This window comes from Anarhichas minor, unplaced genomic scaffold, assembly GCF_050575085.1.
Source record: "Anarhichas minor isolate MPS153535 unplaced genomic scaffold, ASM5057508v1 ptg000012l, whole genome shotgun sequence".
Taxonomy (NCBI): Eukaryota; Metazoa; Chordata; class Actinopteri; order Perciformes; family Anarhichadidae; genus Anarhichas; species Anarhichas minor.
The window spans coordinates 5,943,324-5,967,708 of NW_027466458.1; the positions used below are offsets into that span (position 1 = coordinate 5,943,324).

General features: G+C 41.7%; 2 protein-coding genes across 2 annotated transcripts; one reads left to right on the top strand and one right to left on the bottom strand.

The window, feature by feature from the left end:
• Nucleotides 1-200: 200 nt before the first annotated feature.
• Nucleotides 201-6,003, bottom strand: LOC142948642 (phospholipid phosphatase 3-like). The gene is made up of 6 exons (XM_076090773.1): nucleotides 5,796-6,003; nucleotides 3,317-3,474; nucleotides 2,916-3,202; nucleotides 2,775-2,832; nucleotides 614-790; nucleotides 201-517 (listed from the first exon to the last, which is right to left on the bottom strand). The coding sequence occupies exons 1-6, from the start codon at nucleotides 6,001-6,003 to the stop codon at nucleotides 419-421; spliced, it is 987 nt and encodes a 328-aa protein (XP_075946888.1). The 3' UTR covers nucleotides 201-418.
• A 12,854-nt stretch (nucleotides 6,004-18,857) lies between these two features.
• Nucleotides 18,858-21,020, top strand: LOC142948643 (uncharacterized). Its single transcript, XM_076090775.1, has 3 exons — nucleotides 18,858-19,340; nucleotides 19,462-19,495; nucleotides 19,852-21,020. The coding sequence occupies exons 1-3, from the start codon at nucleotides 19,041-19,043 to the stop codon at nucleotides 20,235-20,237; spliced, it is 720 nt and encodes a 239-aa protein (XP_075946890.1). The 5' UTR covers nucleotides 18,858-19,040; the 3' UTR covers nucleotides 20,238-21,020.
• The last annotated feature ends 3,365 nt before the right edge of the window (nucleotides 21,021-24,385 follow it).

The following is a 24,385-nucleotide window of genomic DNA, read 5'->3' on the forward strand; positions in this document are numbered from 1 at the left end:
AGTGCTTTTACAGTATCATTACAAAATCTGTATATATATATATATATATATATTTACAGGTAACGTATAGAGCGGCAGTGGTTGCTGTTGTCTCATCTCACAGGTAGCCTGAGTATCACATGTGAAGCTACGGTCAGTCACATGGACAAAAGGAAAGGCTCCAGCCCAGCAAGCAAGCATTGTTTTCAGCACCCTCCCTCGTCCTTTCTCCCAGTTGACACAGTTTGTCTTTTGGAGCCACATACAGTATCTCACAAGCTCTACTCTCCCTCTCTCTCACACACACTCTGTCCATATGAGGTATGTGGTTTGACTTCACAGGAAATGGTCTGACATTCTTCAAATTTCTCGTCTGTCCAAGGTGAACTACGGGCAGCAGGTGGATGTTGGAACACGGAGGGGTTGGTGGAGGTGAGGTTTAGCAGACAGTGTGGTGCGGCGGCAAGGGTCTGTCCAGGGTCTCAGTCGGAGACAGATCTGAACTCGAGCTTTTAAACATGGACGAGATGTGGAAGGCCTGGGAAACACACAAACACACACGACAAAGCTTAAGGTTTTAACAGACGTTGACATGTGGACGTGCACAAACTCAAGCAGGCCAGGTTATACTGACCACCCAGTAAGCAGTGAGGGCTCCCTGTATGTAGCCTGTGAGCACGTCGGACGGGTGGTGCCTGTAGTCTGAGATGCGGGTCAGACCCGTGTAGACCGCCAGCAGAACCAAGAAAAACTGCAGAGCCGGCCTCAGCAGCCGAGCCCCACGCCAGGTCAACCGCGCCTGAAGGTAAAACTACATGGCAAAAATGAACATGATGTCATTTAGTGCACAGAACAATAAGGGTGACATCTGTTATTGTAAATAATGACACAAGATTCTGCAGTTAACGGTATCCATGAGTGGGTTCTTTTAGCATTTATGGAAACTCTGTCCTAAGTACAATTTAATATAGATCCCCACAAAGAACAGGAGGAGTGTTTTGTCCTACTGTTTTTGTACTTGTGTTGTATTTTGAGTTTCTTGTGCTTGCTCTGTTTTATGTGTTCCGTTAGCGCTGCCCAACATGTCTTCCGTCGTACACCTGTTTAGTGTCTAGCCTCGTCAACTTTGTGATGCCAGTCCTCGCTGTCTTGTTACCAGTGTTTCCCTCCTTATTGCTGTTCCCTGCCGACTCCAGCTGTGCCTTGTCTTGTGAAAAGCTCCTTTTGTATTTATACCTGTCTGCTCTTTCAGTTCTTTGACAGTTTGTTTAACGCCACTTCCAGCGTTGAAGCCACATTGGTGCTCCTTGTGTTCTGCCTGTCTTTGTTTCAAAGTGTTTCTACTTTTGTTTTTACCTTGTTGGAAAATACGTAGTTTATTGTCTAGTTTGTGTGTCCTGCACTTGGGTCCACCTGCCTGCTTCAAACGTGTCAGTCGACGCGTTTTGTGCCAATGTTAACTCAACATGTTTATTACCGTGTTAGGATTATATTTATCATTTCAGACTTATGCCATACGCACCACTCTGTGCTCTATGAATGTGTTCATTTGTAAATATAGGATGGATGGATGGACACAGTACTTTGTGATAACTTGATTGAATACAATACAAGGACTAACAACTTGATTGTAGGTTAAGGCCCGTCTCCAAGACAGAGCCCCAAGTCAGAGTATGGTAGTAATGTTGGTAACGAGAGTAAGTAAGTGTTTTGCACACTGCTTTTGCACATTGCTGAGCGTCTCACATTTTAGCAGGAGCGCCCTTAACTCCTCGAGTTGAAGCAGTTTTTTTTTACATTGGTTGGACTTTTGCTGGATACCCGGAGCTATGGAGGCCTGGAGGCAAATTACTGCGATACCGGTAAGTTGTCTTTATTAATTTAAACTGGAATATTAATTACCAGGCAGCGTGCAGTTCATGGTCTGAGTTAAGAAAATGTTAGCACTCATTCGGTGGTTGCCAAGCAACAATTTTTTAAATGGAGCAACTGCACAAAAAACACTGTCTGACAAGACCTTAAAGCCCTGATGATTTGGGTTTAGTAGGTTTGTTTTAGGAGAGCATATAATATTACCAAACAAAAGTGCACTTATTTAAACTGTCGCAAACACACACAGTGAACCCCTGAGGGTCTAAGTTGGTGATCCAGCCCTGGCATTAAATCTCTCTTTATGAGATAAATACTGTCAACCACAGATTTATTGCAGTTGGTCCGAATACTGAACCGAATTCAGTGCATTTGATCTAAAGTTATGGTGATCATGGTCTTGTTGGTGCATTGGATATGCCTTGTTTTTCATCTTCCCTTTTTACCATTTTTAACAAGCAAGCCAAGACTGCCCTCACACACACACACACACACACCCAAGATGGCACACACATTAATATTCTGTATGCGCACATGTACATCAGGCACTTGCTCAGGGACACACATAGGCTGCCATAAACACATATAAATGAAGGCGCCTGCACACACACACACTCACACAATAGAGGAGAGCAGTGAGGCGGTGAGGCGAGGTCACACTCCTCCCACAGCAGAACAAAGCTGTCTCTGTTTGTCGCATTTCTCCTTTTAGTCCCTCTCTTTCTCCCTCTCCTCTTTCATTCCCTCGCTTTCTGCTGCTAACTGGACGGATGACGGCTCCCTGTTTCATTCATTCTCTCTGCAGTTTATAGAGAGATGGTAATTGGAAATTGGAGAGACAGTAAATTTTGTTTGCCAGTGTGTGTGCGTGTGTGTGTGTGTGTGTGTGGGAGAAAATGTGTGATAGATAGATATATAATACTCACTGCTAAATAGAGCATTGTGTACATCGCAAAGGAAGCGTGACCAGAGAAGAAGGACTTCCTAAAAATATGGAGAAGTATTTAGAATAACACAGAACAGAAGCATAATACAAAAAACGTACGTTAACACACACACACACACACCTGGCCTCCTCCTCCAACCGGTGGTCGGGCTGGCGGCAGGTCACTGTTGCGACGTATGTTCCAGGTGTGCAGTTCAGCGATGCATAGGTGACGTCGCACACAGACAGGAAGTGCGGTCGCAGCCGCCCGACACTCAGCTTGGCCATGTTGGTCAGTGATTGGCCGACACAGCAGCCAAACAGGAAGCAGCCCAGCTCCTTGTACAGACAGGACACATACAGGTTCCTCACAAAGGCCTTGGAGCTGACGCCTCTGAAACGAACTCGGTAACACTCCCCGAGGGCGATCTGGAGGTGGACACGTAGTCAGAACTGTCATGTTACATTCTCATCCTTACATCATGTAAAATGAATAATGGACGGACTGGCACAACAGGAGTGATCATTGTGATGAGTACTCACAGTGAGGCCGGTGATGATGATGCCACCCGTGATGAGTAATTCATCCGGTATGGCCTCTCGATGCCGATAGGGATAGGTGATGCTGGGGTCCCCGCACATGAAGCCCCTCCTGTATGGACTCACTGCCTTCAGCTCACATGCAAAGAGAGGGATGGAAGCTGCACAGGAGGAGAAGAAGGAGAAGAGAGACTATTTGATAGCCCAACGATCCCCAGTGGGAGTATAGACATTCCTCTTTGTGATGGGAAAGTGGAGATGATGCGTGGGAGGAGCAAAAGAGGAGCAAAACTGCAATTTAAAAAGAACCTTAAACATGCATGTCTTTCCAGCTCTTAGTCGTGTGGAATTCTGTGTTATCGATACATGCGTGCAGACGAGGGCAGGCTGTCATTTGAAATTGATTCTTGAGGTTTGTGGTTCTGCACACCAAAACGAAAACGATAATCTTTTCAATACTTAACATCAAGTTAACTGAATTGACTTTAAAACTAATGCCAAGCCCCTCAACCTCAGCTTTACTTTGTGTCTAATGCGAACTAGGAAATGTTAGCATGCCAACATGCTAAACTGAGATGTGACAATAGATAAATACCTGCTAACATTAGCATGTTAACACTGTCATTATCAGCAATGTTATAATAGCTTTTAGCTCAAAGCAGTGCTACAAAGTACAGCTCCACATAGCTGATAACAACTCCTTAAAATCGCAATGTTGACTCTAACACAAGGAACAATTTAAGGACTTTGCAGAAATAAAATATAGCCTAAAACCAACAAAAGCAAAACATGTGGTTTTTTTATGCCAACTTTCACAATGTGACAGTTTTTTTTATACTTTTTGTATCAGCACACCAAAAGCATTGATGTAGGATACCGAGCACCGGTTCACATATGACGCTCTAGAAAGAAGGAGGTAACAGAAATTCATCATAAAACTGGGAATATGAGATGAGGAGACTGGGGAGAGATCCAAAGAAGAATAGCTTTACAGGAAAATAAGGGTGGGAACCATGACTCTTTTTTTTCTGAAAACAATGCTTTGAATTGTGTGTGTGTGTGTGTGTGTGTGTATTTCTGTTGATGAGAAGAGAAAGGGGGGTTGTTTGTGACAGTTCTCTTCCCTACAAAACAAAGAGCAAATACTGCAGCAGACCAGAGCCAGAACCAGCCTCACACCGTCTCCGTTTGTCTCTTGAGTGTCCCCCCCCCCCCCCCCCCCCTCTATCTCTTTCTCTGTCTCTGTCTTGCATGCCTGCACACATACAGTAGAGAACGAGAGAGACAGACAGAGAAAGAGAGAGTCTCCCTCCCTTCTTAACTTGTCAAATCTGTTGTTAATCCAGACTACCTCTCCGTCCAGCTTTTTCCAATTAGCCAACATTATATAACCTCCTCAAGTCATATATAGGGACCATGAGAGGGAGCAACAATTACACTCACAGACACACACACACAGTGGATCGTGCATGTATTTATTTATACCAAATACAATTCCCCCTGGTCCGGCTCTGCCCTGAGAACTGGAGGTTGTCATGGAAACTGTAGAATTCCCTGGGCAATGCACAAAGCAGCTGGCACGGAGCGCTCGAGAGCGCGCACAAGCGGAAAAGAGAGAGCCAGGGATACGTCTAGATAGATGGAGACAGAACTTGAAAAACTTTCTTTCCTTCGTTCTTTCTACGTATAAACTTGGTGTTCATTTGCTGCTCATACTGTGAAGGCCCACAGGCCTGATCGTCGTGCCTGAGTGTAGTCACTGACTGTCTTTGTTGACTAAATAGAAAGGGACGGAAACAAAGCGGAACAGAACTCAGCGTGGTGGAAGTTCACCTTCACCGGAGATACTCTACATAGGAATGAATGCCATTTTTAAGGGAGTTCAACTGTAGTTTCAAAGTTAAAAATGATACTGTATGAACAAATATGCAGCCAATGATTACTTTAATTGTTGTTTAATAAAAATGTAAGCAAATGGTGGAAAACGCCCATGATGATCAAATCAGATGCTTGTTTTGTCTGACACAACACAACACAAGAATAAAGACGTTCACATTTAGTATCATGAGACAATAGAGAAGCAAATCCTCGCAATTGAGAAGCTGGAGCCTGAGAGTACAGAACATATAAAATGTACACTGATTAATTATATCCACTAATTGAGTATTCAGCTATTTGTTTCAGTTTTTAAAATTCATAAATGGGTAAAAACACTAGTGCTCGGCTGTTGACCTGCTATACTCAGTTTATATATGAGTGGACAAAATAACAGAAACACCTCGCTGCAATCCAATGCAAACAACAACCTCTACACCACACAGCATTAATGACCACAGAGTTGTATCAGCACCTCACACCAAACGATTATTAACTTCTGTTACATTGTTTAGTTGGGATGAATTGTATTGGTGATTCGGTGATATTGACTTCACTTCTGGTCCACTTCAACAAAGTAGGTTACAAGTGAAACAATGATATTTACCCAGGCAGAGGCAGAGGAGGTCTAAGCCGACCAGAAGTTTTCTTTTGGATAAAGCCGGACCAGTTATGTCTATGAGTTTATTCCCTGTGCCGTTCTCCATCCCCATCCCTGCTGCGGCCAGGCTGCCCTTGTTGTCCGTCAGTTTGAGCTGGAGGTCCGCGCTGGAGACGACCACACCGGCGCACTGCACCCCAAATGTATCCAACATGACGATTGGCTGCGGGTGGAAGCTCGGAGTAAAGAACTTGTTGGCATCAGAAACTTGGGAGCGCCCTTGAACTGCTCATGTGCAGAGCTGCGGAGAGACTGGAAGTAAGTGGGTCCACAGGTTGACACAGTATGGTGCTCCCCACGCCACGTGCCGCGTGGATGTCAAAATAAAGTGTCTGTTTTACGCATTTTAAATTTCATCACAGAGTCTGCAGGGCTCGCCCTGACTCGTTGCAGGGCACCCGTCACCTTGAAGATATGCACCACGGAGCGGAAAACCCCAGGCTGGTTGTGCAACAGGCAGACTCACTCTCTCCATCCCTCTCTCTCTTCCTCTCTCTTTGTGCCCATTAGGTAATTACGGGTGTGATAATCATTTCCACTAATTTAAATGAGAGGAAGCGAATCAAACGCATCAGTCGCAGTGACGATAGTTGACCAATATGCAACAATCTGGGAGATATTTCTCCATCATTCACCTTTCACCTTCATTTTATTGGTTACATTCACAAAATTCCGAGTTGACCTTGGAACAACTAAACTAAAACTAAACTATTTAATCGTCACTCAATGATTAGACGGTAGCCGGGTAATATTTCTATAGCCCACTGTTTTGATTAAGTTTCCTCATGTCTGTAAATCTTAGGGACCCTTTTAATTTCCTTCCTTGATATCTTTAAATAAGCGTCATGGCACATATCCAACAATTTATTGTCGCTTCCTTTAACTTAAAGGTAGAACTTCAAAAAGATGACTTCCACTTGGAGTCTGAGGGAGGTTGAACCTTTTTATAGGACGACCTTTATAAAGGATTCACTTTGTAACAGATATTAATATTTGATAAATACGTTTAGTAATGCTTTATAGATCAGTTACAAGCCAATGTTCAGCCAGTGTTTATCATATATATTTGGTAATCAAGCAGTTTAAAAAAATGTGGGTAATCTATTGATAAATGCAAAAAGCAGAGGACATGAAACAGAGCAGTCCTGTTCTGTTTTAATGTGTGTGTATGGTGTTGCCATCTACTGACCTCACTGAAGTATTGCTAAATGAACTTTGGGTGAGGGTCAACATGTTGTCAACAATGGATAATGTCCTATGGGAGGAAGATAATTAAGAATCAATATACCCAAACTCACTGATATTACGACCCTGTCCCATATTCGTTTCTTTGGGAGGGGAGTGATTGATTGGGAGTAACAGATATCAAAATAATTTTAGTTTTTTTTAGGCCTACAGGTTTCCATTAACCACGTGAGAAATGAGACACAATAGTATTCTCACAGTAAAAACGAAAATGTCATCACATAACTGCAAGTTCCTTTATTTACCCGAGCAGTGTTGGAAAAAAAACAACCTGAAAGTTTTATAATTTAACTCTCTGCTGTAGGGGGCAGCAAACGCAATGCCAGGGGAGGTTTGATTTGACTCCTTTGCTGATGGTAAGCAATTTTTGTTTTGTCTCTGTAGAGGAAAATAGAAAGAGAGAAAGAGAGATACAGAGAGAGAGAGAGAGAGAGAGAGAGAGAGAGAGAGAGAGAGAGAGAGAGAGAGAGAGAGTTAGACAGAGAGAGAGAGAAAGAGATAGAGAGAGCCACATAGCGTGAGAGAGAGAGAGAGTGGGAGTATGACAGAGTACTTCTACTTTTCTAATTGTGAAGTGAAAACAGTAACAGTGACTTCCCCGTGAAAAAAGTCCAGCAAATCACGATGGTGGTTTTTATGTTTGTATAAAAGGCCCATACGTAATCCTGACCGCAGAATATCCAACATGAAAACCGTGTGTTCATGCGTGTGTGTGTGTGTGTGTGTGTGTCTGTTTATTGATTTATAATTGTAGCAATTGGTTTTCCTTTATGAGTTCATGGCCTAGTTTCAAATCTTCTTCAATACAGCATAAAGTTCATTTAGCAAATTATGGTCCCAAATAGACGATAAAGCAGGGTATGCTATAGGGCGGGGCTACCTTGTGATTGACAGGTTACTATCACTACCAGAGCCATGTATATGCCGTGTCGACGCCGCTCCGCCGCACTCTTAATATGGTCCTTTACTGGTTTCAAAAAACCAAGATGGCGACGACCCAACTCCAGGCAAAACATCGGCCTCCTGAACAAAGGTCCTGCTTTATTTGACCCAGCTTCCTCCTCTGCTGCCCGACCTGTGTGATTATCTTGCTCTTCAAACTACGTCAGTTACTCTGCCCTTAATGCCGTGGGTGGTTGCGCTCCATGCACACATTACATGTGTGTTGTTGTCAGACGTAGAGGAGCACTGACCAAGCTTGTTACGGAGCGGATTGGATCACTTCCTCTTATGACAGGTGGAAAAGCGGGGAGTCCTTTCACTATTCTGGATTTCTTTTACCAACAGGTTGATGATTGCATCAGCAGATTTATGGCCCCACCAGACGCGTAAAAACACGCCCACAAACACACGGATCATCCCAGCACTATATTTAGCGACATCATTATGAAATTATGTCATGACAAACAATTAAGCTGCTGGTTTCGGCCAAGATTTAGCTTTGTTAAGCAAATCTGGAAACATTTGAGGAATTTATCTTGTGCCTGGTGGTGTGCTTATGTTCTAACCACGTGTGGTTAGTTTCGTTAGGGAACAGAAGACAAGGGTTTTTGCCCCGCTGGAGCATCTGACCTTCTACGCACATTATGTCATACTTGTTATGCTAAATGCTACATTTCTCATTTTGTCTGTTTCAGGCTGACTTCCACATATCCGTCTGTCACTCCCCCACAGGAATATACCCCACAATTTTTCCCACTGTCTTTTCTCACTTGTCATTCCCCGTGGTGTTGTAATTACTGAAGCAGTTTTTATGCAATGTGCACATCATAAGGTTATAGATTTAGATTTATTATTTAGATTTTATGGGGAAACTAAGCGTGGTGGAGGAAGTCAAATGAATGTATAAGAAACAATGTCTCAGTGGGCTTTACAGACCTGCAACATCAAGGCTTCCAGACCCGATCCAAGCTCTCTAATGATGATGACAGAAAACTCATGAAAAAAAACCAGCAAGGGAGGAGAAAGCATGAACCGTTCCGCAGAAGAGGAACTTTAAAGAGCGATTCTCCCCTTCCCAGCTGTAGGTGGGAAAGTTAGATAACATGATCAGAAAGTTCAAACAGTGCATGAACATGGAATATATATAATAGCTTGGAGGACGTTCAGTTTGATGGAGAGTGTCAGGGCAGGGAGCCTGGTAGAGTTGGATCAGGCTAATGTACTGTACTTCTAATTCTACACAATATCAGCTGCAGTATACTGAATTACAGTACATGAGTAAATCTACTTTCCATCTCTTTACATTGATCGAAAGAATAAATACAATAACTAACTTTTTTAGCAGATTCCGATATACATTCCGATATATTATAATATAGCAAGAACAAAAAGAACATATTCAGGAAATATATTACACACGAAAACAATTTTCACATTATATTATTTCACATTATTGTAGCAGGGATTTTTTTTACATTAAAGTCAGTGTGGATGGATGGCTGTGGTTTATTGCAGTAATTATCTGAAACGAATTGAACAAAAAACGCAACGACGTAGACTTTAGGAGTAATATGAAAAATGTATGTACAGACAAAATTATATAATATATAATATTGACCGTTTAAGAAAAACAATATTTTCCATTTAGGGCCATGTTAAAGTGGAACTTTTTCAAATTTCAAACATGTTATATCCCATTGTCCAAAAATATTAGTACACATGAACGACTCCCTCCCAAATCTAAAAACTAGAGTGTTAAAATTCAAATGTGTGATGTCATCAGGTATAAAGTGTGTAGCTGCTCCATCGACGATGAAGAGTGAAAGATGTATTGGATGACACAGAGAACCCAGGGGGATGTTCTGAGGATATGAATACGTTTTCTGTTGCACAACTGAGAACATTATAATAGAATAAAAATCATTTTTGTATAAAAAAATTAAAGAAAACATCCATTCTGTGGGTCAAAACAATCAGTCTCCCATTCATTGTATAATATGGAGCAGCTCCACACTTTATACTTGACAACATCACAAGTCTGAGACTTATGCTGAAATTCATTGTACTATACTCTCTTTGCTAATGGCGCTGTGGTTCATGACGTAGGTCCTCTGTAGATGCATGTGAAGCTCAGAGACTTACAAAGATCAGTTTGCTGCAGGAGTCCATTATTTCCCGAGCAGATGCACGGGGACGCATTTAGGTTGGAAGTCGGGAATACCGACTTGGAAGTATTTACTTCCGACTTGCGATGGATTGCAGCACTATTTCTCTGGTTTCCGGCTTTGAGAGCGAGGAGCTCATTGTGGTATCTTGCATGCGACAGGTCTGTTGAAGTGATGATGAAGGATGCTCCGTGGACACTGTTCTTGCTGGTATAATCAAGTTTATTACAAACAAGCAACACATGCCATTACGGACGTCTAGATCGTCCGGAGGTCTCAAGTCGAATCCGAAAGTCCCTCCTTCTAGGGCGCTCGCTTCATCTTTATATAGGGTACATGTCATGCAACATACAGGGCGGAACAATGAGAGAATGTATGTGGCCCCCCTCATTCTGCACATCCAGCCTTCTGCCCCTGGTCTCCTGCACATCTGGTTTTCATCTAAGACCACTACACTGGGGTCTTCGCTGTATCGTGTAAGGCCTGAAAATATACCACATATTCCCCCCTTCGAGACTTACACAAAGTCTCGAAAAAATAACAGAAGAGACATACAAGTGTATGATCATGACAAAATTAACAACCCGTCCTTTTTAACATTAAAGCAACGATAGGCCTACGGAGTATATAAAAAAGTGAGAGTGAAAAACCTGTTAGGCAGCTAATTTTTCTTGAAATATCCATTAAACAATGTAAACAGGAAAATTCTCTCACGGTCCCTCTGCCAAGGCGACCATAAGTAATACTCCAAAACACTGAAATGAGGAATTTAGCAATTTGTGTAAGGAAATGACTTAAACAAATACATATGGAACACTCAGCAAATCAAAACAAAACAATGTCCAAAGTCAGGCTGGTCGACCCATCGCACCTTTCTATGGACCTTTTCCTGCCTACCCCACTGTCCCTAAACATCGAGAAAAAGAAAACATCCGAGGTCCCATTATATTTAGAAACCATCATTTCCCAAGCATTTAATATACAAAGACGAAAATTCATTTTTAATAATACTAAGGTAACATTTCAGTGAAGACATAAGACTGTATAACGCTGCAGTTTCTCAGCAGCCGTGACTCAGGTGTAGTATCGAAGATGTCTTGAATCTGGATGTTGTATCGCCAGTCCACGTTCAGAGTCCTTCAGATTTTCATGTTTTCATGTTTGAAGTGTCTGAATCCATTCAGCCCATCGGAGTCCCTGACAATCCACCACCCTCCCAGTGGTCTTCCCCCAATATGTTCTAGAATGAAAGAAAAGAAGGCCAGTATCTTTTGCATACAGAACAGATACACATTAAATCATCAAACACCGAATAATAACACTTCTATAATTAAAATGTGAGATTATAACTCATAATGTCCATTAATCATATTGTTCATTTGTTTCCAATACCCCCCCCTTCGAGACTAAATAAAGTCTCGAAAGAGCAAAACAAAATCAACACTACAAACTACGCAAGCAATCACATAGGTAAATAATAGGATTATAATCATGAGATATTCAAAATGGATATTCCTCCACCACTTCGATCTTTATTGCGTCATCCTCATCCATGTCCGTATCATATTAGATGTCCGCGTTATGTTTACAAATGTCGTAGGTGCCACAGATGTCGTCACTGTTGTAACATTCATCAGAACACCATTCATTCTTTCGCACATCCCTTGACTTTGCAGATGCTAGACTGCACCAAGCCGTTGTTTAATTCCAAGTTTTTGCAAAATCAATTTCACCGTCTTATCCACAAACTCTTTCCCATTGTCTGAGGATATTCGATCTGGAAGTCCCCACCTGCTTATGACCTCTCTACATAAGAACTTGGCCTTTTTTTTTTTTTTTTTTTCGTTTCAAATGCCAAAAGGCCATCGTGTAAAGGACAGATTACAGTGTAGCTTAGCATTCCCAGTATCTTTAATCATAGCTCTCAATGGCCCTGTCAAGCTAGCATAATCCTCAACCCATGCTGAAGAATATCCTGCAATACCAAGAAATGTCATCATCTCTCGAACTGTTCTGGGTTTTGGAGCCTTGCGAATAGCCTCCTTCAGTTTGTCAGTCAGAACTTTGATCTCCTCTTCGTACTTGTCTTCTTTTTCGGAGTACTTCTCAGACTGGGCTTCTAAGGACTTCAGGTTATTGGTCACATTTTTCAGCTCCTCCTCCAGGTCCCCGGCTTTACATTCTGAGAGTTCGGTCCTCTCCTCAGCTCTCTCCAGCTCTCCCTCCAGGATCACCAGTTTACGGGCAACCTCCTCGGCGATGTGTTTAGCCTCCTTCAGCGGTATCTCCTGAATCTCCATCTTCTCCTCATCCTTACTTGCTCGGTTCTCAATAACCTTCATCCCTCTCTCGCTCTCATCTGCCGCCTTCTCAGCCTCCTCCATCATTTCTCCCACTTGCTTCGGCGTATGTTCTTCACACACCCACAAGGTCACATGTGGCACACTCTTCTCGATATCAAACTCTTTGTCCAAATAGTCATTTCTGTGTATCTTCATAGCTGCTCCTTGTGGTCCCAAAATTATACAGCCCGAATTTAGTTGAACTTGTTTTGGTTGTTGACTCAACCATTCTTCTGCGTATGTTTGAGCATCTTTTTTGAAATACTTGAGCGTGCAGTGAAATGGATACTCTGGAAGCTTCGCGTCGGGCATATTTACGATGATAAACTTTTCCCACAACTTAACTGGCTCAAGAAAATCTTCATTAAGATTTCCGATCCAACATACTGTAGAAGCTTCAGTCTCTGTTGTCCTCAATAATTGGTGAACACTCTCGTTTGGCATTTCATCCTTTTTCCTATACACTCCCTTTCTCTCTTTTCTCTCTCTTTATCTGTTCTCTCCTTCTCCCTCTCTCTCTGCTCTCTCTCTTTTCTCTCTTTCTCATACTCTCTTCTCTCCCTGTCTTTTGTGCTTTCTCTCTCTTCTACTTTTCTTTCTGCTCCTTCTCTGTACGTTCCCTCTTCATTTGCTCTCTGTCCTCTCTTTTTCAAACAACTGGAGAATGCCAAGCTCCACTTGCCTCTTCTCCTTGCGTTTTCTCCTCTTTTTTTCTCCTTATTTTGCTCTGCCTTGTATGTGGATACAAGTACCAGCATTATTTTAATTACATCTGGGTTAAGAGTCCCCTCCACTGGCCATGGTTGGTCAATTTCAGGCCAGCGTTTATGCCATTTTTCCGATATTTTTTGCAATGTTTGCAATGCCTCTAATTAGAGGATTATTCTTCTGTACCACTTCAACAGGAGTGATTACCTTTGGATTTTTAGTATTCTTTTTTCCCATTATGATGACTTCCTCTTATTTTCCGTTATTTGTACTTTAAGAATTAATTGCTACAATTTAAGACTACTCAAGGCTATTTAGATTACTTCCCCCTTTCAATTAACCAATTATCAAATTAACCAATTAAGCAATTTACAAATTAACCAATTACCAATTAACCAATTAACAAATTAACAAATTAGCACATTAACACATTAACCAATTAGCCAATTAAGCAATTATGCAATTATCCAATTATCAATTATCAATTAACAAATTAACAAATTAATCAATTAACGAATCAACAAACCAATCTGTCAATCAATCAACAAATCAATCAATTATCCAATCAATCAATCAATCAGTCAATCAACTATCCAATCAATCAATCAATCTTCCGCTCAAATCATCAGACAGTCACCATATTGTTGTACACCACAGCACAGATCAGAACAAACCACGCCCAATAACAAAAATGGACATCTGCAATTGTCAGCAGAGGTTAGACCAAACAATCATATGCCATTAATTAATTAAATGCATTAACTGGTCAATCAGTTGCCAAGTTTTCTATTTATTTATTTATTTATTTATTTCTCCTATCTGCCTAGAGCATGTATTCTTTCATGTGTATAGGATCAGGTCAGTATCCTCTTAGGCTTATAAATGAAAGCAGGTTTATATGTGTACCCTCAATATTACCTACGACTGCTAAAGAGTCTGTAGATAAATTTGTACCGGCCTTTAGTAGATTGAAACGTAAGCCTCCCCTTCTCAATTCTTATTCACCATAAATGACATAACAGACAAGAAACAGGCAATGATTTAGTCTCTTATGAAATCCTTCGGTCCCGTTAACAGCATACATAAATATTATTTCAAAGTCGACCCCTTTATCTAAACATTGTAGCATTTAGTGAACTCCCACTGAACCCAAACAGTTCAAATGGCAAAGAAATTCTCTGTATCTCCCAAGAGCGTTTTATCATCACCTTTTCCTTTCCCACATTCCGACCTCCATCTGGAAGGAATTTTGAGACGAGTGAGAGGGGGGGGGGGGGGGGTGTCAAATTCTACCCTTCTTAAACGAAGTTCATTGTGCATTTAACAGCTCCTTTGTTATTTTACGTCTCTTTTAAGAAGAGCTCATGTTTTATTTACTGACTCGTTCAATTCATTACGTCTCCTCAAACGAAGCTCATTGTTTTATCAAATACATCGTGCCACATATCTGTCCTTTCAAATTATTAAATGTCCCGTTCTAAAATCACCACCTATGTACGTTTATTCAATCATAATATGTTTTTTCTTTCTTTCAACGCATCCATTCTCATCCTATGCATTTTTATGGCCCACATCTGGAACACATCAGCAGCTAAGTTACACACACATTTCAGCCGTCAACGCACACCCATTCTCCTCTCTGTCTGCTCAATCCCAAAGTAAACACACACACTCATTCTCTTTGCCTTCTACGCACATACCTTAAGCACTTCTATGCACACTCATTCTTCCCTCTCTTCTCCTCCCAAAGTAAACACACACACTCATTATCTTAGCCTTCATTCACACAGCATGCTTTTTGCCGCTATATTTCCTTTTTTCCTTTTAATAAAATTTATGCTACCTCTGAGGTGTAAATATTCGATGAGAGGCTGCATCAGACACCGTTCGTCAACCAATGTCAGAGTGGTAACAGTCAATCGAATTTGTGAATTTACACTCTCCAGTTATTAAACTGACCATAAGATGTTATTTCAGGTTTTACGCAGCCCGTATTACTGCACCTACACTTGAGGGCTCTACCTATCTGATTTGCGGCTCAATCATATGATCATTTCCTTTATTTCCTTATCACTCTTTCCTTTAACCTTTTACATTTATTTATTCAAATTACCTGGATCCAGGTTTCTCCCCTTTTTGTTTTTCTAACTTAATTCCGGACTATGTCAGAGCCATCGTTACGCGGTGACTAATATGCATGTGTCTTACCGTTAAGAAGTTGAGGGCCCCTCTTCATTAATCTTGCACGATACTATTTAGCACACCTTATCGTTACCATGAAGCTATTCTAAACTATTCCTTTTCCTTTTCCCCCTTTTTTTTTTTCCATTAAATTTAGCACGGATCCTCACTTTAAACATCAAATCAACAGGACATGTCCATAACAAGAAGGTTCTTAATTTACGGTGTGTCCAAGCAACTCCACCTAACAATTCCACATAACAGCCTCAATTAATGACCAGCATTCAATCGAGAGATCTCACCGTTTGTGAAGTCGTAGTAGGAAACTGCCAGGCCACTTCCGATACTGCTCGTGACGCCATCTTTGTGGTATCTTGCATGCGACAGGTCTGTTGAAGTGATGATGAAGGATGCTCCGTGGACACTGTTCTTGCTGGTATAATCAAGTTTATTACAAACAAGCAACACATGCCATTACGGACGTCTAGATCGTCCGGAGGTCTCAAGTCGAATCCGAAAGTCCCTCCTTCTAGGGCGCTCGCTTCATCTTTATATAGGGTACATGTCATGCAACATACAGGGCGGAACAATGAGAGAATGTATGTGGCCCCCCTCATTCTGCACATCCACCCTTCTGCCCCTGGTCTCCTGCACATCTGGTTTTCATCTAAGACCACTACACTGGGGTCTTCGCTGTATCGTGTAAGGCCTGAAAATATACCACATCATGTTCACAGATATCGATTAAACTCTCCGAGGCCATGGACATAACATATTGGAATTCTTCATTTAGGTGGTGTTCCCCTTTAAAAACAGACAGTAACATGTTATTTACTTGCCCGGGACTTTTGGAACTTCAAGAGCCCTTGATCAAACCACAGATGTGAATAATGCAATCTCAGCGAGTTGCTTAAGGATTTCCCGCTTTACAGCAGCGTTGCAGCACTGGTTCCTGAAATACAATTACTGTGACGTCTCCTTTTGTTTCTCAACCTTAAGTGACACTTCACATTTCAGTCCACATGTACAGACTGAGCTCAAATGTACAATATAGCATTCATGTGCTGTTTTTTTGAATTTCGATAGAAAACCAGTAGACTTTTTTCATTTATAATTTATTTGCATATAGTCTGATGATTAGTGTCAGCTTTGCCATGTTTATGTTTCCCAGCAGCACTTCTCACAGTCTAAACATATATATGTCTCTCTTAAATGAACCGTGCACTCTGCTGTTTCGTAACAACCACAATCATTCCCCTGACGCTTCTCTCTTTGCAAACTGTGCGGATCTGATCAGCTGACCATTGTTTTTATCTGCATGGAGCATTTGAGTGTGATTACCACAAATCCCATAAATTTACCATAAAATTACCATAAACTCTCCTGTAGGCGATCGGGGCTGAATGGATCATGATGACATGAAGCCCTCACCAGTAAATACACTGGTTGCACTGAGACACACTGGTGACCAGTTAGTGACATACTGCATCTTACAGTAAAATTAGCAAAGTATTGTTTGTGTTTTAGCTCTGCTCACCTGGAAGATTACGTACCAGGCTCATGGCGTATAAATAAATCTTACCAATAGTCTCTCTCGTCTGCACTGACGCAAACACCGACAACTAAGACAAAGACTTAGTGACTTCTGCTTTGAGCTAAATGCTAATGTCATCTCGACATTCTCACAATGACAAGCATACTAAATAAATACTTTTCTTCTACCATACTGTTTTTAGTTATGCCTACAAAAACCATATTGTTGGAAAGCTTATTTTCTGGTTGATGATTTTTGTTGGCAGCGTGGAGACCGAAGCTTGTTGGCGCCCCCTGGGACGGTTGGGACAGTTACCGGGGCATGGCTGGGACACCTGTCAATACAAAAGAGGCCCAACCAACCCCGCTCTCCTTTACCTCTGGAGATGTTTTTTTTTTTCTGGGTACAATTTAATATAGAGAGAAACATAGAAAACAATAAACTATTTCTCATAGAGGCTGATTTAAACTGAAGAGACTCACATCTTGGGCTACTTTTAAGCTATCAGTTGGAAGTCTTTTGTAATTTTCACTGATCATTATTTGCCACTATTTCCTTCTTGAAAAAAGTGAAAGTGTTAATCTGCCGCTAGAATAGGCTCCACTCTTTTGTGAAGGCTTTCCACATGATTTTAGAACCAGTCTGGGATTTGATATCTGATGATGGCTGATAGAACCTGGCATTACAATGTACATGCAGTATACGTTTAAGGGCCTCACTCTCGCCACGAACCTGGAGGCATATACTATTGCCTGTACATCATTGTATAATAGCTTTAAGAATGTCCTTGATTGGAACTAAGGGACCTTCATGGAAAACAGAACAACCCCTGAACAAAAGTATGGACAAGGTCATATAACTTATACTTTAAAATGTCCCAGGGCAACTTTCAGGAGTTGCAGTAGTAGTTGCAGTAGTATACCTACAGTGTTGCTCCCATAACTGGAACTACTGCTTTTTGGTTTACAGTCTGCTTACTCCGGAAATTACACCACAAAAAAATTCACAGGAGCAGCTTCCAGAAATTGCTGCTAATTAATTAAAATGACAGGTGTCAAATATTGTCTAATGTGTTAGTGTGATGTTGTTGTATGTATGTTATTAAAGAAAAAACACTTGATAGGAAACCGCCATCTCACTCTTGAGCACCTTTTCTGTCTCCCCCCTCTCCCTCACACACACACATCTATTGTTGTCGAGACTTTCTAAGATTGCTATCTGATTGTCTTTTTTTATTTTTTGGGATAGGCTACATCCCGCTCTCTCTCTTTCTCCCTCTCTCTCTTTCTCTCCTTCTCTTGCTCACACACGCACCTACACACACGCACACACTTAATACAGTGGGGGATTCTCGTATGTTTTTGCTCAACCGCATAATTCGCCATCTGATTTGCTATCAGCTGGCACGTGATTGTGCCTGAATAGTGCCTGGTATATAAACCTTGGTGAGTGACGATGAGAGCTTTATTTGACCTGATGATGAAATACATCTCTTGACAAATGCCTCACGCTATACCATTACATCTCACACACACGCGCACACTGCCGTTTCTGTTCTACATTAAGTTGTCAAAAAGAGAGGCTGCTTTTCCAATAATGCAGCCAAATGCAAATAAGGTTTTAATTATCTCCGTTGTGCAACTTTTGCCAGCCGTATGAGGTTTATAGTGGAGTGAGAACTGTGTCGGAATGTAGCCTAGTGATACTGGAGGATGCGCATTTTCTCTCCCTTTCGTTTTCCACGCGCGCGCTGCCTTTGGGGCGCACTTGCGCAATCTGAGGGAGAGCCGTGGAAAGTCTGCGCGGCTCGTTTTCTCACCTTACGTGAAGCGAAGGAGGGGGCGTGTGTGAGACTTTCGACAGGGAAATCCATGACTTCCGTGTTTTTCCTCCGTGTCTGAAACTCTGTGCTAAGTACAGTGGCCTATAAAAAGCCACCATGGTGCTCACAGACGTGACATTCACATTTAGACGCGGACTGGGCTGTGTGACAACAAGAGGACTATCTTTGAGGAGGTAAACAGCCGATCACCTGCAGTTGCACAACTTCAAACTAAAGCCTTTTATTCGCTGCATGAAAAATCTGGACGGCTTGGACAGTCTCCCTGAAGCTCAGGCATCGTACTGCCGATTGATGGGACACCAAGATAAAGAAATGGACGTAGAGTCTCACCAGAAGAGCGGCCGCCGTGGATGCTGCCTGGACGTTTTTCTCGTCGTGTCAATCATTTTTCTGTTCGTGGCGGTGACAGCCGGGGCCGCCGGAGGAGTGATGGTTGTGATGGAGCTGCGGTCCAAACTGGAGTCCCAGCGTCCGTCTTTTGTGTTGGAGACGTCAAAGCTGTCAGGAGACGCAACTGACCCCACAAACAAGGTAAACAAATGACTCATATTATTCACATTTTGAACAATTACCTGTTTATTCCCTCCTTTATAAAGTTTGACCCATGTCCTCGGCACATTTTAATCCACATATATTCTATTTTTTTCAACAGATGCAGAACGTTGTCTATCTGGAAGCCATGTCAAGTAAGTCTACTTTTATTTACTAAAAGCACCCATGTCACATAATTGTTAAGGGACAGATTCTCAGAATTATGAAAAATAAAAAAAATAGAGTAAGCAGATGATAATAATGTCTCTCTTTAGGGCCATAATGTAGATTAGTTCTCTCCAAAGACAGAGTGACATTTACAAACATTAAGATGTACAAATCACCCATTTGTATCACTACAGTTACATTAATGAGGTTTCATAAGGTTTTGAGCTGCGCCAAATCATTTCAGACTTAAGGCAAGACAACACTGAAAGGAATACAACTATCAAGCATGTTCTTGAACTTTGTAAACATCATCTAAATGAGATGTGTTTGTCTCCTCCTGTAGGCGAGTTGAAGTCCTCCACCATGGAATTGGCTCTGGCCAACTTCGTTGCTGAGAGTTCTGTGGGAAGCAACTTCGTGTTTGACGCAGAGCAGCATTCGCTGAAGGCCAAACGGGCGGGGAGCTACTTCATGTACGTTAGTCTGAACCTCACATGCACCTTTACGTGCAATGCGGGCCTCCTCAGCGTGCGCGTGAGCGATAAGCTCACCTGCGAGGTGCAGCTTCCGGAAGTGGCAGATTCAACGATTGTGAGCAGAAAGTGCTGGACAGTGAGCCAGCTGGAGGGGCAGACACTGACCGCTCAGATGACTGTACCGAAGGAGGGACTGGTGAACTGGAAACTGGAGCTGACCGGCTCAGGATTTGGGATGTTCCTTGTGGACTAATGTGCACACATGCAATGCAGCTGTCAGGAAGATGCAGATGTGCCCGTTGACCTTCGGGGTCGTGACTTAAGAACAACACCAGTTTGTGTTTTCTTAAAGTCCAAGTAGGTGAAAAAGGACAGGCGCCGATGCCTTATTCTAAGCTATGACCACATTTCTTGCGAACTGAGACGATGAAGCTTGGCAGGACTTTTTCAGGTGGAATCTGAAGAGAAATTGCATTTATGATAATGCAAACAGCATGTGGAAAAGACTAGACACTCACCTTATTCTGTACAAATGTGCATACAGTATGTTACTCTGTATATGATATATTTATTTGATAATATGGAACTATTTATGTACCTATATATATATTTATGGACATTTATTTTGATGTATATCACTACATTAATGTTGATGTGCAATACACAGCCTACATTGAGTGAAATGTGATTTATAGCTCTTTTTTCATTTTATAAATGGCTTAGGGCATAAAGTAGAGGCTTACAAAAATGTGTGATTATGATTCTGCTCCTTAGGGGCCTCATTTACATATTGTGTAGTAAAGGTAAAGTCAGTCAAACACTTCTGGCAAATGATGAGTATCAATAATCAGTAACGCTCTGCACTTAAAAAACTATTACAGAAACAAAGTCCCATAAAAATGATCCTTCTGTGATTGTGACTAAGATATCTGTAATATGTGGACACATGAATTTCCGATATATGTAAGATATGTAAGTCCTATGGACAAACTACACATTGTTGAATGTATTTTATCGTAATCCATATTAAACATGAATACGGTGAATGCTGAGTCCGTTTTGGTGTGAACAGTAGAAAATGACGAGTGTGAAAGTGATTGTGAAAAAGTTTCAAGTGGAATATTTGAAAAGCGTATATGTAAGGGAAAGTTCCCTGCTGTTACGCAGCGCATATACCGGGAACTGCATCGACATCACTTCCTGTTTATTTACCAAACAGTGTGGGTTAGAAAAAAACTCTTATGTGGGCCAGCAAACAAACATGATTACACCTCTTGTGTGATACAAACCCAAGTGAAAACCAAATGTACCTGCTTTAAGACATACACGATTCGGCTTTCGTTTTGTCAGAGCACACATGAAGCAGAAGGCTCAAATATCTAAGAAGAAATGCTGAATGCAATTTGAAGAATTATAGCTGGTTTAATGAGATCATTACTTCTAAAGCGTGCCTGTGTGTGTACAGAGGGATTTTTAAAACGTCTGCTCATTCTCCTCCAAACTAAGAAACTAATCAACTAAGTACAATTCATTGATTATGCTCAAAGCTACACATCGGTGGCTCAAGTTGTAGTTGCCATTAGTTAAAGTGGCTATAATCAATATCCTTATATTAACAATGCCATGTATGTATTAAATGACAATATGAAGGGGTTGTTTGTAGGGATGATCCTGCAGAGAATCATCACTCAAATCTGCCGCTCCTTGTTGCCCTGGTTCACTCTAACCACTCTCACAGCATCATATTTGGCTGTTTTCACTGAAAAAGCTCTCTAAGCCCAGTATACACTACCTGCTCAACACCAAACAGCAAACAGACAGTGACTAGCTGATAAACATAAATAAAGTTATTGTTATTACTGTGGGGCATTTAGCAGCTAAAAAGACACATTTTTACTTCCTGTGATGGTAGAGACCAAAACAGAGATAAAAGAGAGGGAATGTTTTTACTTACATTCATCATATGGACATGACATCAAAATAAATGATCATGTTGCTCTATATAACATCTGGATATGTAAATAAGCAATTATTTGCTAACAAGTTTTCCATATCAAATGAAAAGGTGTTGATATGTCTGTTTTGTTCACATCTTGTTTCCACACGTGGCCGAAAACAGTTATTGCAGCTTTAAAGGTTCACTGTGGAATTTCCCCCCTCTAGTAGTGCTATGGAGCCGTTTTATATATATACATACAGTGGGGGAAAAAAGTATTTAGTCAGCCACCAATTGTGCAAGTTCTCCCACTTAAAAAGATGAGAGAGGCCTGTAATTTTCATCATAGGTATACCTCAACTATGAGAGACAAAATGAGAAAAAAAAATCCAGAAAATCACATTGTCTGATTTTTAAAGAATTTATTTGCAAATTATGGTGGAAAATAAGTATTTGGTCAATAACAAAAGTTCATCTCAATACTTTGTTATATACCCTTTGTTGGCAATGACAGAGGTCAAACGTTTTCTGTAAGTCTTCACAAGCTTTTCACACACTGTTGCTGGTATTTTGGCCCATTCCTCCATGCAGATCTCCTCTAGAGCAGTGATGTTTTGGGGCTGTCGCTGGGCAACACGGACTTTCAACTCCCTCCACAGATTTTCTATGGGGTTGAGATCTGGAGACTGGCTAGGCCACTCCAGGACCTTGAAATGCTTCTTACGAAGCCACTCCTTCGTTGCCCGGGCGGTGTGTTTGGGATCATTGTCATGCTGAAAGACCCAGCCACGTTTCATCTTCAATGCCCTTGCTGATGGAAGGAGGTTTCCACTCAAAATCTCACGATACATGGCCCCATTCATTCTTTCCTTTACACGGATCAGTCGTCCTGGTCCCCTTGCAGAAAAACAGCCCCAAAGCATGATGTTTCCACCCCCATGCTTCACAGTAGGTATGGTGTTCTTTGGATGCAACTCGGCATTCTTTCTCCTCCAAACACGACGAGTTGAGTTTTTACCAAAAAGTTCTATTTTGGTTTCATCTGACCATATGACATCCTCCCAATCCTCTTCTGGATCATCCAAATGCTCTCTAGCAAACTTCAGACGGGCCTGGACATGTACTGGCTTAAGCAGGGGGACACGTCTGGCACTGCAGGATTTGAGTCCCTGGCGGCGTAGTGTGTTACTGATGGTAGCCTTTGTTACTTTGGTCCCAGCTCTCTGCAGGTCATTCACTAGGTCCCCCCGTGTGGTTCTGGGATTTTTGTTCACCGTTCTTGTGATCGTTTTGACCCCACGGGGTGAGATCTTGCGTGGGGCCCCAGATCGAGGGAGACTATCAGTGGTCTTGTATGTCTTCCATTTTCTAATAATTGCTCCCACAGTTGATTTCTTCACACCAAGCTGCTTACCTATTGCAGATTCACTCTTCCCAGCCTGGTGCAGGTCTACAATTTTGTTTCTGGTGTCCTTTGACAGCTCTTTGGTCTTGGCCATAGTGAAGTTTGGAGTGTGACTGGTTGAGGTTGTGGACAGGTGTCTTTTCTACTGATAACGAGTTCAAACAGTTGCCATTAATACAGGTAACGAGTGGAGGACAGAGGAGCCTCTTAAAGAATAAGTTACAGGTCTGTGAGAGCCAGAAATCTTGCTTGTTTGTAGGTGACCAAATACTTTTTTTCCCCACTGTATATATATGTATATGTATGTATACGTGGGTCCCTGTTTTGTTTGCATCGTGCACAAACATGCACACAGGTGACGAGATTCAAAATCAACAATGGTTTCCCACTATTCAACTAATCTACAAGTGGTGGTTATGCACCAAGAAACACAGCAACGCACCGAAGACACCAAGCAAGTAAACATGGATGTCAACAATGTACCACCACTACCACCACCTGTTGATCAGTGGAGTGGAGTGTGAAACCATTGGTAATTCATATCTACTATCATATCTTAAACGCTGAATAAATGTGATGTATGCACATTCTCAAAGTAACTAATAACTACAGTGAATGTAATGAAGTAAAATATACAATGTTGGCCTCTGAAATGTGGAGTAGAGATATAAAGTGGCACAAGACAGAAAGAAACCAAGTAATTCACAAGTACCTAAAAATTGTAAAAAAATATTACAGCACTTGAGCAATTTTCCTTGAAATCTTCCGAAGCTGCGAAGAAAAACCAGCAACAAGACGGCGTGTTTTTAATATGCAAAGCGTTCATGCTCAAGCTGCAAGAGTATCATCTTGCTGTGTTTTTGTTTCACACAGATACACAGATGTGTATCCTCGTCTCAGAGCAGGAAATGACCCAAATATCTCAGCAGCTTCTGAGGTCAGTCTCTCCACTCACATTCATTTGGCTACCTGTCTGCCTACCTGTCTATATGGTTTCCTGTGTCTCCACGCTACTCTCATGTGCTCGGTGCACTTTGCTTTCTGCGTTTCCTTTTCCACC